Source organism: Gopherus flavomarginatus, chromosome 21, assembly GCF_025201925.1.
Source record: "Gopherus flavomarginatus isolate rGopFla2 chromosome 21, rGopFla2.mat.asm, whole genome shotgun sequence".
NCBI lineage: Eukaryota > Metazoa > Chordata > Testudines > Testudinidae > Gopherus > Gopherus flavomarginatus.
This window is the reverse complement of record NC_066637.1, coordinates 7,799,741-7,814,053: the sequence shown is the minus strand read 5'-3', so window position 1 is coordinate 7,814,053 and position 14,313 is coordinate 7,799,741. Positions and strand designations below refer to the sequence as shown.

Genomic DNA, 14,313 nt, shown 5'->3' with positions numbered 1-14,313 from the left:
TGGCATTCATCATGGAACCAGACTGTCAGCATTTACTATTTAACTGCAGAGTCTTTACATAGTTATTAGTGACCATTTAGAAGAAAAAACAAGTTTCTGGTTCCATGTTCCTTGCCAGCTAGCAGAGGGAAGTGCCAGGACTGAACCATTTTGTATTTTTTAACTACAAACAAATGATGTTTCCTGCAAAGGTTAGCTTTTCCTCCCAGACTGACTTGAGGAGGAGACAGTATTTATCACAATAGCAGGGCAATTTAATTTATTATCCAAGGGCTTCAGGTAAAAATACCAACTGGGAAAAAAAAAAACCAACCTTAAAGCAGCTTTGATACGCACACTCTCACCCCAGCTGTGATTAGCCCCTTCCTGAGGGTAGAGCTGGGGTAGGTTTCTACCACTCCTTATGCACTCAAAAGGGATAGCTCAGTGGTTTGAGCATTGGCCTGCTAAACCCAGGATTGTGAGTTCAATCCTGGAGGAGGCCACTTAGGGAACTAGGGTAAAAATGTGTCTGAGGATTGGTCCTGCTTTGAGCAGGGGGTCGGACTAGATACCGCCTTCCAATTCTATGATCTAAGTTTGAAAAGTCCAAGGCACATGCAAGGAGATGTGAGCTTAAGCCTGATTCTCACCCTGGTACGCTCCCCTGTACACTTCACTCGTGCAGGAGTAACATGCGGTCCATCCAGCAACACTCTTATTCATGTAGGATCAGGTTCTCCACATGTCCCTTTTCACCTAGGGCCCATAGGCACAATACCTGCCCTGCATCAGAACAAGCCCTTGGTAACACTAGTACATCATGCAGCTACTGAAACAGCATGTGCAGGGAAGGGGGCAGGGGCAGTCTACATGAGATCTTCAGATACCACATCATCTCTCTGCACAAACTTTAAATGCCAAAGTGATTCTGTACATACACCATCAGATATACCTACGTACCAACTGCTTTTTCTTTCTTTTGCAAGCAAAACAATGGCCCTTGCTGTCCATGCTTTGAGGCTAAGATCAAGCATCAGGCAGCTGATGGGTCCTAGCTCAGGAATCTGCCTTGCCCTTGATGATCTAATAGTCCTTGCCAGCAGTAACTGCTCTTATTCAATTGCTCCTCCCCTCCCCCCAGTGCAGGAGCATCTTCAGATAGAAACATCAGGTGCTTTGAAACAGACAGTGCCCATACAGCATGAACCCCTCAGGAATCCCCTGTTCACACCGAAATGGAGCCATGACAGCAAATGAAAAACAAGACATTCTTGCAGCCTGATGGCCAAGGTGTTTAAAGGAGCAGAAATAAAAATGCAGTGCAGAAAAATAGCCCAGTGTGCACAAAACCCTCTGCTCCAGATTCAACATGGATGTGGACCCTGAGCTCGCTCCCAGCTGCAGGGGATGCTCGCGCAATTATTCATTCAGAATGGATTTGAACAAGATCAGGTTACTGGAGTGGATGGAGCCATGTCCTGGGCTTGAAAAATTCACCTTGGCAGAGCTCCCTGTAAGAATGATGGAGGGGGAAGAGCCACCTGCAAATTCAGATACCCCCCCCTACCCCCACTCCCCAGCTGCTGGGTGCATAACCAGCATGCAATTCCTGGGCACCACTTCAGGGCTCCTCTGGCTGGTTGCAGTCTGATAATTCTGAAGCCTCAACCTCCTTTGGGCTTCTTCAAGGAAGGAGGAACTCTGTCCTTCCTCTCCCGTCCCCCTCCCTCCCCACCACCTCCCTTGGCTGGATTCTCACACTGCTAAGAGCCTGCTGACTCTTGCATGTGTGGTCTCTCCTACTCTCCTCCTTCACTAGCCTGTTGGCTGCTAGGAAGGCCTTTTCAAAAGATTATGCCCTGCAGGAATTGATGGCTAAACTCACCCACACACCAGGGAGACAATTTGCCACTCACCAGAAATTAGCAATGTTGGTTTTTTTTTAGTCCCTGGCTATACCAATTGGATGGGCCTAAACATAGTCCAATCTATCGCAGTCAATACAAAGTACATTGATAAGGGCTTCCCCGCTCAGCCCTCTTTGGAACTGCAAAGTGCTCTCCTTCGGGTAATCCACCAAGCACTGCAAATTGCATGAGAGCGGTTTTGGAAACAGCCCTCTCTGTTGGACTAGAATGGTTTTATAAATAAGTAAACTGAAGTTCAGAGAGGGAGAAAGTGACTTTTCCCAGAGCATATGTTAAGTCAGTGGCAACGCCAGAAGTCCTGACTCCTAGTACCACCACTAGCTGCAAGCCCTATTCCATCCTCCAATAAATAAGAGCCATTTCCCCAAATTTACAGGTATTTGGAAAGTGTCCAGTTCTTGTAATCTCCCCACTCAAGCATTGACAGAATCAGAAGTGACACCATCTACTGTAAATAAACTTGGAGTGGGGGAATCCCATAAATGAGCTGTTCAGCGAACCATGTGTGGCTAATTGTGTTTGCCCGGTAAACACAAAACAGATCCATCGTGCACAGTGCAGTGATGAGTACAGTACATTGTGTATCCTGGTGCCATAGGACCACACAGCTGCAATTTGTTTAGCTCTAGCACAAGCTGACTTATCAAGCCCTGGCAGGAAATAATAGATTGGATCCCTCTGAAAGCAGAGCAGTCGGTGATTGCTATGATTTATGCTCCCCACTCAGGCTTATTATTGCAAGCAGATACAGGATATTTACTGTCTCATCTGCAATCAATTTGTTACTTTTTCTGCCAGACTGAATGAGCTATTTATGTGGGAGGAGGGGAAGAAAGGACAGAACCGGCTGCTGATTGGACCAGAATCTTTTTTTTGTTTCCAGCAGAATTTTTAGCTGAGTTATAAACCTCTAGGGTTAGATGGGCATAATAAAGAAAGTGTTGATACCCAGTAACTACAGTGGAGCAGTATTAACCCATGTGTGGAATAAGGATGGTCCTGAGGTTACATTATTGGACTAGGACTCCTAAGAATGGGACACTGTTCCTAGCTCTGTCACTAACTCTGTAACAATGGGAAAGCTACACAGAATCCAAGTTCAAAAATGCTTGAGGTACAGATCCTCAAAGGTATTTAGGTGCCAACTCCTATGGATTTCAACACTCTAATTGACATGTTTTAATGGTTATCAACCAACAAGAATCAACCTCTCTTTAGGAAAATAACTAAAAACAACAAACACAAAACAAGACTAAAATCGATTATTTGAACCAAGGTTTGCTGCTGCCAATTTAAATCATGATTAAAATAAGTGATTTACATCAATCCACCCTGAAAGGAGTCTAATTCTCAGTGGGTGTGCATTCATCACTTTCTGAAATGTAAGACCCTCTGAGATCTCTCATATAAGAACGGCCATACGGGGTCAGACCAAAGGTCCATCTAGCCCAGCATCCTGTCTTATGACAGTGGCCAATGCCAGGTGCTTCAGAGGAAATGAACAGAACAGGTAATCATCAAGTGATCCAAATCATCAAGTCCTCTCTCAAGCTGAGCACTCAGCATTAATTGTCACTTTGAAAAATCTTGGCCTTCTAGTGTAAGACCATCACTGTGGTATCTGGCTATGTTACCCAAACAGAAAACAAAGTGCAGCAGGCTCTGTTTGGGGAAAGCAAACATTTATTCTACTAAAAGGCCATATCCTGCAAAGTGCAGAGCACTCTCACCACCAAGCTTCAAGCAGGCCAGGGTATAAAACATGACATCCGCACAGAGGCACTCTGGGTAAGGAGATCTGCAGTAATCAAGAGCTGTTGTTGATAAATGGTGACACACAAATCCAGGTGTCAGGGAAATTTGCAAACAGGAGACAGTTTTTGCAAATTTCACTCCGTGAAAGAGGTCATGTAAAGCAACTTTAGTCAAATTGGATCGTCTCCAGGGCCTGGGACATGATCCTGCACACCTGTCTCAAGCAAACACAGACTCTTCCTACTGAAGTCAATGAGACTCCATGCCTGAATACATGCCACTCCCTGAGTGAAGGGAGCCATGATCAAACCCCCGGGTTGCAGAGGAGCCCACACATAGGTCATTGCTGTATATTTGACTACTGAGGGACCAAACACAGAGTGAGTTATTTAATGAATTTTGCTAAACAAATTCATCCGCGTCATTCTCACCTCTTTTAATTCTATTTGACAAGACTTGTTTGGGACCTGCCACTGCAAGATTCTCTCATTCCCCTCCAGTTCCCTGTGGCCTTTTTAAATTTCCTGGGAAGCGCTAGCTCTGAAACAGCAAAGCCATGGCTAGAATCCTGCTGCTGTACCTGAGCTTGGGCTGCTCGGTGGCCCATGGACGCACATGCATGTCAGCTCAGTTTAAAAAGCCGGGTGATTATATCCTGGGAGGCTTATTCCCGTTTGGAATGAGTTCTATGGACCTGAGCAAGCGACTGGAGCCCAGCGTCATCGTGTGTGAAAGGTAAGAAGGGATCTGTCAAGGATATCATCCTAATTGGCATAGAGTGACTTTGGTCACCCCCAGGCAGGCAGGGGATGGGGGAGGAGATGGACTTTTATGTAGCAAATAATCCGATGTCTTAGTCACATAGGATGATGTTCAAGGCGAGTTAGGAAGAAAGAGTGCTATGGTACTGGGCGTGATGGGATGCTGAGAGCATTGCCATGGCGATGGCAGGTGCTGGAATGGGAAATCTTCAGCACTCTCCTGCTGATGTTATTCACTCCAGCATCAGATGCCACTGCCTCCCTCCACACACATTTTGCTCAGAGATTTTAATGGTGCTGGCCTGTTTGGCTGTTAACACTGAAAGGATTCTACCATGTCTGTGATGATGGTTTCAATACAAGGTGAGCAGATGTCCCGATTTTATAGGGACAGTCCTGATTTTTGGGTCTTTTTCTTATCTAGGCTCCTATTACCCCCCACCCCCATCCTGATTTTTCACATTAGCTGTCTGGTCCCCCTTTGTCAATATGTTGTGGGTTTAGACAGAGCTGTAAGTGTGCACTGGTCTCTGACAGATCATGACGGGTTCTTATTGTACCTGTAACCCGCTGGGAAGCTCACCGTGCCTACTGGGGGCAGATGCTTACAAACAAGGATAATAAGATCCCAGATGGGCAATGAGCACCCTCCACTCTCACCACACTCAGCCAGAGCTGAGGATGGTCAGCACCTTGCATGATCAGGCCCTGTGCACTGACACGTTCCCATCCCTGCTCAGCAAAGCATTTAAGCACCTAGACTTTAAGGCCAGAAGGGACCATCGTGATCATTTCGTCTACCTCTGCACATTGCAGGTGATAAAAACCTCACTCACCCACTCCTGTAATAGAACCCTAACCTCTAGCTGAGTGAGTTATGTCCTCAAATCAGGGTCTGAAGATGTCAAGTTACAAAGAATTCACCATTTATGCTACTTTAAACCTGCAAGTGACCCGGGCCCCACGCTGCAGAGGAGGGCGAAAAACCACCAGGGTTTCTGCCAATCTGACTTGGGGGAAAATTCCTTCCCGACCCCAAATATGGCACTCAGACCCTGAGCATGTGGGAAAGACCCACCAAGCAGGCATTCAAATCAACGGGAGTTAAGAATGTGCTTACATGCTTTGCTGAGTTAGAGCCTACATGAAGAAAGGTATAGCTGGAAAGTGAGGAAATTCTTCTTCGGCCAGTACCTGCTGTGTTAAAGCCTCAGAACACAGAAAGCAGCAAAGTATCCTGTGGCACCTTATAGACTAACAGACGTTTTGGAGCATGAGCTTTCGTGGGTGAATACCCACTTCGTCAGATGCATGTAGTGGAAATTTCCAGGGGCAGGTATATATATGCTAGCAAGCAAGCTAGAGATATCGAGGTCAGTTCAATCAGGGAGGAGGAGGCCCTGTTCTAGCAGTTTGAGGTGTGAAAACCAAGAGAGGAGAAACTGGTTCTGTAGTTGGCAAGCCATTCACAGTCTTTGTTCAATCCTGAGCTGATGGTGTCAAATTTGCAGATGAACTGAAGCTCAGCAGTTTCTCTTTGAAGTCTGGTCCTGAAGTTTTTTTTGCTGCAGGATGCCACCTTAAAGTCTGCTATAGTGTGGCCAGGGAGGTTGAAGTGCTCTCCTACAGGATTCTTTGCTGCTTTTACAGATCCAGACTAACACGGCTACCCCTCTGATACAGAACACAGAAACAATCCAGACTTTTGTGAAATGGGTGAAATTTGAATAAGGGACCACAAACTCTGGTGACACTTGAATTTGGAGAAGATTCAACAAGCCCACATGCAGAGATACAAGCCAACCTGGGCGCAGTTCATTGCTTCAGGCTTTGGAGTGAAATCTGGCCATTCTGGATTACTTATTACTTTGAGTCAACTCCCAGAAAAAGCCAGCCTCAGAGGAAGCCAACCTTACATGGATCAAACATGGTAGGGAACGCCATACACCAACTCCAGAGAGCAATCAGCCCCATTTCACAGCGTACAGTCATACCATAGTCATTACTCTGTAGCTGAATGCTGTAGGCAGGTCTCTGCACAAGCTAGAGAATTCATTTCTCTTGCACACTAGCTCTTACTTGTAGACTTGTGACTGATATTTCTTTGTCAGAGTCACCAAAGAGTCACATTTACAGGGACGATATAGGCTGCCGACCACCCCAGACCACAATGGCAATGTGTGTACACACTTCCATTTGCAGTGGAAAACAGACCCTTGTGTCCCATCCACTGTCTGACTGCTGCAAAGGACAGAACTGAAGTCAACAACACACTCCACACACAATGGTCTGGTGGTTAACTTGTAGGAAGTCAAGGGCACTGGGTTCGAATCCCATCTCTGCCACAGACTTCCTGTGTGACACAGGATGAATCAATTACTCGCTCTGTACTTCAGTTTCCTCACCTGTGAAATGCAGATAATATAATTTACCTACCACCCAATGGGACTGCAAAGCTGAATTCATTAGTGCTTGGAGATCTTACAATGGTCCTGGTTACAGTCAATCTCTGCTGATAGTTAAGTAGAACCCGGATTTGCTAGAGGCAGGCTCAGCTATACCATTCTGCACATCCGTGCTAACGCACGGCTGCCGACAGCTCAAAGAGCATAGAATAAATTCATCCCTAATGCAACAGCACCGATCAGTCTGGCTTCATGTAGTTCTAGGTCTCTGCTTTGCTGTTTCCCCTACCTGCAGGTTATATGCTTCTGGCCTGATCTGGGCTCTAGGGATGAAGTTTGCCATCGATAAAATCAACAACTCCACTTCCCTCCTGCCGGGAATAAAACTGGGCTATGAAATCTACGACACCTGCTTAGAGCCAGTGGTGGTCATACAGCCCAGCTTGTTATTCCTGACCAGGGAAGGCAGCACTGGGATCAGAGTCCTGTGCAGCTACACCGACTACCAGACCCGAGTAACAGCGGTGATTGGGCCTTACGTGTCAGACCTTGCTCTGATTACAGCCAGGCTCTTCAGCTTCTTTCTAATCCCGCAGGTAAGTCTTTGGAGAATCATGGCTTTTGCATTATAGCGGTTTGGACCAATGAGGGTGACAGGAAGAATTGTTTAGTGGTTAGAGCGTTAGCCTGGGCCTTGGGAGACCACAGACATCGGTGAGTTACTTAGTCTCTCCGGCCCATATCTGTAAAATGGGGCCTACCTCTCACGGGTGTGGGGATAAATGCACTGACGACTATGGGGCTCAGACGCTGTGCTGACGGAGGGCTCTCAAAGACAGACAGAGGGGTTGTGTGTTTCCTGATCACCCGTGAGCTCCCTGGCTGGTGCCAGCAGAGAGCTCTGGAGACTGAAGCTGCCTCGCTGCACAAGTTGCTGCTGTTGATCTAATAGGGCTAAACGCTGCTCTCTGGGTAGCGTTTGGGCCTCAGCCTGGGAGGTGCTGAGCACCCTAGATTCCTATCAGTGGAATCAAGGGGGCTCGCCCCAGGCCCTTTGCCTACAGAGGGCAGCTCAGTTCCTTGATAACAGATCCCCTTTAAAACAGGCAGACGGGTGAAAATGCAGAGCGAGGAAATGACCAGCAGTGGCTGTTTATATACCGGGGAAAATCACTGATTTTCATCCTTATACCTGCAGTCCCCGCAGTAACTCAACTTCCTTCCTTCTTATGCCTTTACCCCAAACCTGTCTTTTAGGCACCCAGCGCTATCAGCTGTAATGGGCCTGGGAGACAGGCTGGAGTTGGCGTTGGTGGTTCTGGCTCTACGTGCTCTCCTGGACCAGCTTTGCTCTCACAGGGTACATCTACACTGGAGCTGGAGATGTAATTTCCAGCGTGGGTGGACGTATGCTCTGTACAAGCTAGAGAACTATAAACAGCAGTGCAGGCGGCAGGATGGCTGGCCTCCCCGAGTACAATCCCAGCCGACATCCTAGGTATGTATTCAGGGTGGACAGCCCAGCCCACAGCCTGCACCACCATGTCTACACTGCTGTTTTTAGCATGCTAGATCAATCAGAGCTAGCACGGGTCTGTCTGCCCAAGATGGAAATTATGTCTCCAGTCCAGACAAGGTGGCTGAGGTAATATCTTTGATTGGACCAACTTCTGTTGGTGAAAGAGACAAGCTGAGCTCTCTGTGGCTTGGAAGTTTCTCTCTCACCAACAGAAGTTGGTCCAATAAAAGATATTACCTCCCTCACCTTCTCTCTCTAATATCTTGGGACAGACATGGCTACAACCACACTGCATATCTCCAGTCCAGTGCAGACGTATCCGGACACACTGGTCTCTTTCCCATTTCCAGGTCAGCTATGGAGCCAGCAGTGAGAAACTCAGCCAAGAGGAGTATTACCCATCCTTTTTCCGGACCGTTCCCAGTGATAAGAGCCAGTCGAAAGCCCTGGTGCAGCTACTCGACAAGTTTGGATGGAACTGGATAGCGGCCATCGGGAGCGAAAATGAATATGGCCGTGAAGGCCTAGCCACCTTCTCCAGCTTGGCCACAGCCCAGGACATCTGCATAGCCTATGAAGCATTGATTCCTGCTGACCCATCAGTCCCACAAGATCACAAGAAACTGGAGACAATAATCAAGTACATCAATGAGACCCAGGTGAATGTGATTGTCCTCTTCTCGGTGGACAAGTCTGTGAAGGCCCTGCTGGAACAGTGGATCAGTCATGGCTTCAGCCAGAAGGTCTGGATTGCCACTGAAGCCTGGGTGATGTCTGACATAGTCACCTCCATCCCTAACATCCAGACCATTGGGACTGTCATCGGCTTTACCATCAAGGGAGGCATTGTACCTGGCTTTCAAGACTATGTTGCTGATCTCTTCGCATCCATCCAGCAGGAGAGTTTCTGCCAGGCTTCCTGGGAGTACAGCCGCAACACCGACTCCGCTGTGTTCGGCCCGCAGTGCAGGCAATGCGACAATGTCTCCCTGCATGACATCTCTCACTTGCTAGGGAACCAGCAGACCTACGCGGTGTACGTTGCGGTGTACAGCGTGGCCCATATGCTGCACCAGGCGCTGGGGTGCATGGAGGAAGGGTGCCCGAAAGCGACTGTCAAGTCCTGGCAGGTGAGTGAGGGCCGGAGTCTCACCAACAGCTTTTCCACTCCGACCCATCTGTCCCGCTGCCCAGCTGTCTCCCATCGGTCCTTTTCCAAATGCTAAGATTAATCCCCCTTGCTGTCTCCCAACATGAGCCCATCACCTGAGCCACACTGACCAACTCCTTTACTCAGGCATAAGATCCGCCATAACAGATCATCATGCCAGTGGCTCATCAGGTCCAGTTTCCTGCCTCTGGCGATAGCCAGAATGTGGTCCAATGGTCTGGGAGTCAGGAAATGTGGATTCTATTCCTGACTCTGCCATGGACCTTCTGGGTGACTTCCAGGCAAGTTACTTGCCCTCTGTGTGCCCTCATTTCCACAGCTGTAAAACCGGGATAGCGATACTTGAGATTTACAAATGAACAGCTCTGTGTACTACGAACCACGTATTTATTAACACAACCCCATACTGCAATAACGCCCATTCCACACCATGGATAATGCTAGGCCAATGCTTTAAAAAAAGGGGAGATTCCTTCCTGAGCCTGGCAGTTACCAGCTGATGCCCAGAAGCCTGAGAGCTGATGGCTGCTATCTTATCCTGCACGGGTGACAAGTGATTTCAATCAGAAAATGAGACATTCATACCCAGCCCACTGCCACACTCAGAGTGAGTCTGTCTCCCCTGCAATGCAAACCCAGGATTAGTAGAACTTGAGCCAGCAGACCCTGGGTTTGTTAACCTAGGGCTTGAGTGTCTACACTCATTCCTAACCCCAGGTAGGACTCATTGAACCTGGGCTCCAGCATCTACACTGCATTATGCAGGCCTGAGGCCAACCTGCCATATCCTAGACTTCCTAGTGCCCTCCCAAAACGTGGCCCGTTCTAGCCCTTTGTTCGTGGGGCAGCATGGGAAAATGACTGTTCACCGAACTTGACCGTCCAGAGGACAAAGAAAGTCGGCCCATGGGATTGTGGGATACTGTTGGCAGCCTTCCAGGGCATGAGTCAAATGGGGCTGTGTTTATACTGCAAAGCAATAGGGCTTGAACCCTGGGGCCTAGCTCCATCCTCGTGGAGCCCTGGGACCTTGGATCTGAGTCCTGGGTTAGCGTGATGTGTGTGTAGACGGAAGCGGGTGGGGCGGGTGCAGGTTAGCCTTGAGCCTGAGTTTGAACCCTGGGCTCACCCTGCAATGTAGACATACCCTGTACGCGGCAGTCGTGGGGTGTGGTTGCAGCTTGAGCAGACATATCCAAGTTAGCTTTAACTGACTGAATTTGAGCCCCACAGCAGCAAGCTTCAGCCTGGGTGGTACAAACCCACCCCAAACCCTGGGCAATTACTTGTGGGGGTAGCCTGGGCTGAAGCTCTAGCGGCCGCAGCTTTACTGAGCTAGCAAGATTAAAGCTACGTCAGGTCAGGCCGCAATCACACCCAGCGATTGCAGTCCAGAAGTACCCGATATTGGAGAGCGTTTGGAAAAAAGTCTCTCCGCCTCCCACCACCCACTGCCGATCGCGCATTCTCCCCTTTTCTCTGCAGCTGCTGGACATCATGAAAGAGCTTCAGTTCACCCTTGATAACCAATCATTCCAGATGGACCAGTTCCATAGCATGACCCAGGGCTTCGACATCATGTTCTGGAGCTGGCAGAAGGGCAACCTCCAGTATATACCTGTCGGAGACTACCAGGAGTCCTTACGCATCAACACGTCCCAGATTCGGTTTCACACCATGGATAGCAAGGTAAAGATTGAGGGTAGAGGTGCTGCTAAATCACAACATGGTAACAAAGTTGCATCTACCTATTCACCCAGCTTGCTTGCTGTGGCCATTCAAGACTTTATGGCTACAGCAGTTCTTCCTGCTCACAAATAGACCCCAGCTGTGTGAGCTAAAGAAGAGTCCTCCTTAGCAGTACAGGGACTCAGACAGAGCTCTGGTCCTATTCAATAAGGGGCAGTGGTGCCCATACTCAGCCTGTGTGTGACAGTATCGTCAAATAGCTGCTGCTGCATGTCTGTGGCTTTGTTCATCTTCCAGAAGCCTGTATCCACGTGTTTTCAGCGGTGTGAACCCGGGCAGATTAAGAGAGTGAAGGGATTCCACCTCTGCTGTTATGACTGTATCGACTGTGAAGAAAACACCTACGAGGGCACCAAAGGTGAGGCTTGGGAAAAGCAACTGTCTGAATAACCCCTATTCCAGCTGGCCACTGACTTTAGGGCCACACAACTTCCTAGAGCCTCTAAGGAAAATTGGTGTCCAATTCTGTGCTGTTCCTCTGAGAGGCCTGGTGCACAAGATGCAGACCATGGGGAGGAGGGACAAAGGTGACTTGAAACCATCTTTGCCTGGCCTGATCCTGGGCCAGTGCTGCTCCCACCATAAGTTAGAGCAGCCCCAGGGTTGCTCCAATTTACAGCAGCCTCCAAAGGGCCGAGTCACAGCTCCAGGTTTCTACAGTGGCATGTGCTGCAGACATGTGTTCCTGCCCTTGGCCTGCTCCTAGTGTACCCCCTACAGTTGTGAATAGGCCAGGGTTGGTTATGCCAGCCTCATGGTGAGGGAATTTCCCCCCAGTGCCTTGTGACACCTTTGCAGCCCCTGTACACAGCTCGAGTGACATGGGGAAGTGAGGGAGCATCTTTCACTTGCCTATTGGTCTGCCCCTGCTACTGGCCAGTGCAGGATTGTTCCCTGTGATATATTCTCCAGTGCTTTGTGCAGCATCCTTCTGACGAGCTCAGGTGACAGCCAATGCAGGGCCAAAGCAGTGGGAGTGAGCCCATGTGACAGGACGGGATTTTTTTTAGGTTTGTGAGAAGGTGAAAATGATCATTGTGACACAACTGAAGGGTCTTTTGGAAGCAGGGGCTCCTGCCTGGGGGAGGGAGCAGAGCAGAAAATACAGGGCTCATTTGGGGCAGACAGGGGAGGAGACTGGCTAATCACAGGCTCTGGGCACCCTGAAGATGCTTGCGTATTCTGGGGATGGCACTTTGAAACCGCGGATTGTAGAAACCGCATTGGCTGCTCTGTTCACCTGTGCCGGTGACCCATCATCAAGAGCTGCCTGTGGCAGGGTCATTGCAGCCCAGAGCAACGGCCTGCAAAGCCGGGCCCAGCCTCACGTCCCCTCCTCATTGCTGGTTTTCAGAAGACTTGTTTTGCACTAACTGTCCAGAACATCAGTGGTCACCTATTCGAAGCGCCAAGTGTTACGACCGCAGCGAGAGGTACCTCTTCTGGGACGAGCCGCTCATCATCTGCTTGCTGGTCCTGATGCTCTTCGCCATGGTGCTGACCTGCCTGTCAACAGTGCTCTTCCTTAAGAACTTCAACACGCCCCTGGTGCAGGCGTCCGGGGGTGCCAGGAGCATCTTTGCCCTGCTCTGCCTCTTGCTGATGTGCCTCAGCTTGTGCCTCCACATAGGGAAGCCCAGCACTGCCAGCTGTATGCTCCAGCAGCCCCTCTACACCCTGTGCCTCTGCGCTTGCTTCTCCACCTTCTTAGTCAAATCGCTGGAGATCGTCTTGCTGACGGAGTTCACAAGCTGTCCCAAAGGCTTCCTGCTCTGGGTGACCCAGAAGAGGGCCTGGCTCGTTGTCGCTGTCACCTGCCTGGTTGAGAGCGTGCTCTGTTTTTGGTGCATCTACTCGGTTCCAGCCTTCCCGGTGAGGGATTACAAACTGCTGCACTCCCAGGTTCTGATCCGTTGTGAGATTCAGTCCTGGTTCGCCTTCATTATGATCCATGGCTACACTGGCAACCTGGCATTCATCTGCTTCCTCTGCACTTTCATGGTGCAGACCCCTGCCAAGAAGTACAACATGGCCCGGGGGATAACGTTTAGCATGCTAGTCTACTTCGCTGCTTGGATCATTTTCATCGCCATCTACAGCACGATGCAGGCCATGCAGCAGCCTGCTGCACAGATCTGCAGTGGGCTGCTGTGCGCACTGGGGGTCCTGACCTCCTTCTACATCCCGAAATGCTACATCCTCTTGTTTAAGCCCGAGTGTAACACGGTGGCTTACTTCCAGTTACACCAAGGAGGGGCCTCATGAGAAAAAGACTCCCACTAACCAGACCTGTTCTAGGCTGCTGTGAAAGGCTTTAAATATCTGCGAGGATGGTTTGGTTTGTAATGAATCCATGAGCTGCAGTCACAAGACAATTGGTGTATAAAATATACACACAGCCCTACCTGGTAGACTGAAGGGTAGAACCTTTCCAGCTCAAAACAATAATAATAAAAAAATGTATCCAATCCAGGGTTCTGATGCTTGAACTAAAGGATTATGCCCCAGGCGACAATAGTAGTAGGTCCCATATCCTCTTGGGCCAGTAAGCAGAGGGAGTCACTGTTCAATCTGTCTCCCCCAAAAGTCAGCAACATTACAGATTTTACGTCCAGACTACCCCGCCGTATCAGCGGGTTAAAATCGATTGCTCGGGGATCAATAAATCGCGTCTAGACGCGATATATCGATCCCCGAGCGTGCTTATATCGATTCCTGAACTCCATCAACCCCAACGGAGTTCCGGAATCGACACGGAGAGCCGCGGACATTGATCCCGCGCCGCCTGGACGGGTGAGTAATTCAATCTTAGATATTCGACTTCAGCTACGTTATTCACGTAGCTGAAGTTGCGTATCTAAGATCGATTTTCCTCCTCTAGTCTGGACGAGTTCGGATGCTTCTCTGCAGCATCTGTTCCTGTCGGATCTACACAGCTGAGCTGTGGGAACCTCACCAGACCCAGCTCCCTCAAAAGATTTCCAGGTTTTCCTGCTTCTAGTCAGGCAGAAATAAAAGCCAACCTGCTTCTCCCATGCTATTT

General features: G+C 49.2%; 1 protein-coding gene across 1 annotated transcript; it reads left to right on the top strand.

Annotated features, from left to right (window-relative positions):
- The first annotated feature begins 4,221 nt into the window (after positions 1 to 4,221).
- On the top strand, positions 4,222 to 13,535 carry TAS1R3 (taste 1 receptor member 3). The gene is made up of 6 exons (XM_050931459.1): positions 4,222 to 4,400; positions 7,127 to 7,427; positions 8,701 to 9,480; positions 11,007 to 11,210; positions 11,508 to 11,628; positions 12,625 to 13,535. Exons 1-6 carry the CDS (start codon positions 4,222 to 4,224, stop codon positions 13,533 to 13,535), a joined length of 2,496 nt encoding a protein of 831 aa, XP_050787416.1.
- The last annotated feature ends 778 nt before the right edge of the window (positions 13,536 to 14,313 follow it).

Excerpts from the sequence above, each read along its gene's own strand:
- TAS1R3 (XM_050931459.1), top strand. The coding sequence starts at position 4,222 with ATGGCTAGAATCCTGCTGCTGTACCTGAGCTTGGGCTGCTCGGTGGCC. Across the intron at positions 9,481-11,006 it reads CGACTGTCAAGTCCTGGCAG|CTGCTGGACATCATGAAAGA; the intron begins GTGAGTGAGGGC and ends TTTTCTCTGCAG. Across the intron at positions 11,211-11,507 it reads TTCACACCATGGATAGCAAG|AAGCCTGTATCCACGTGTTT; the intron begins GTAAAGATTGAG and ends TTCATCTTCCAG.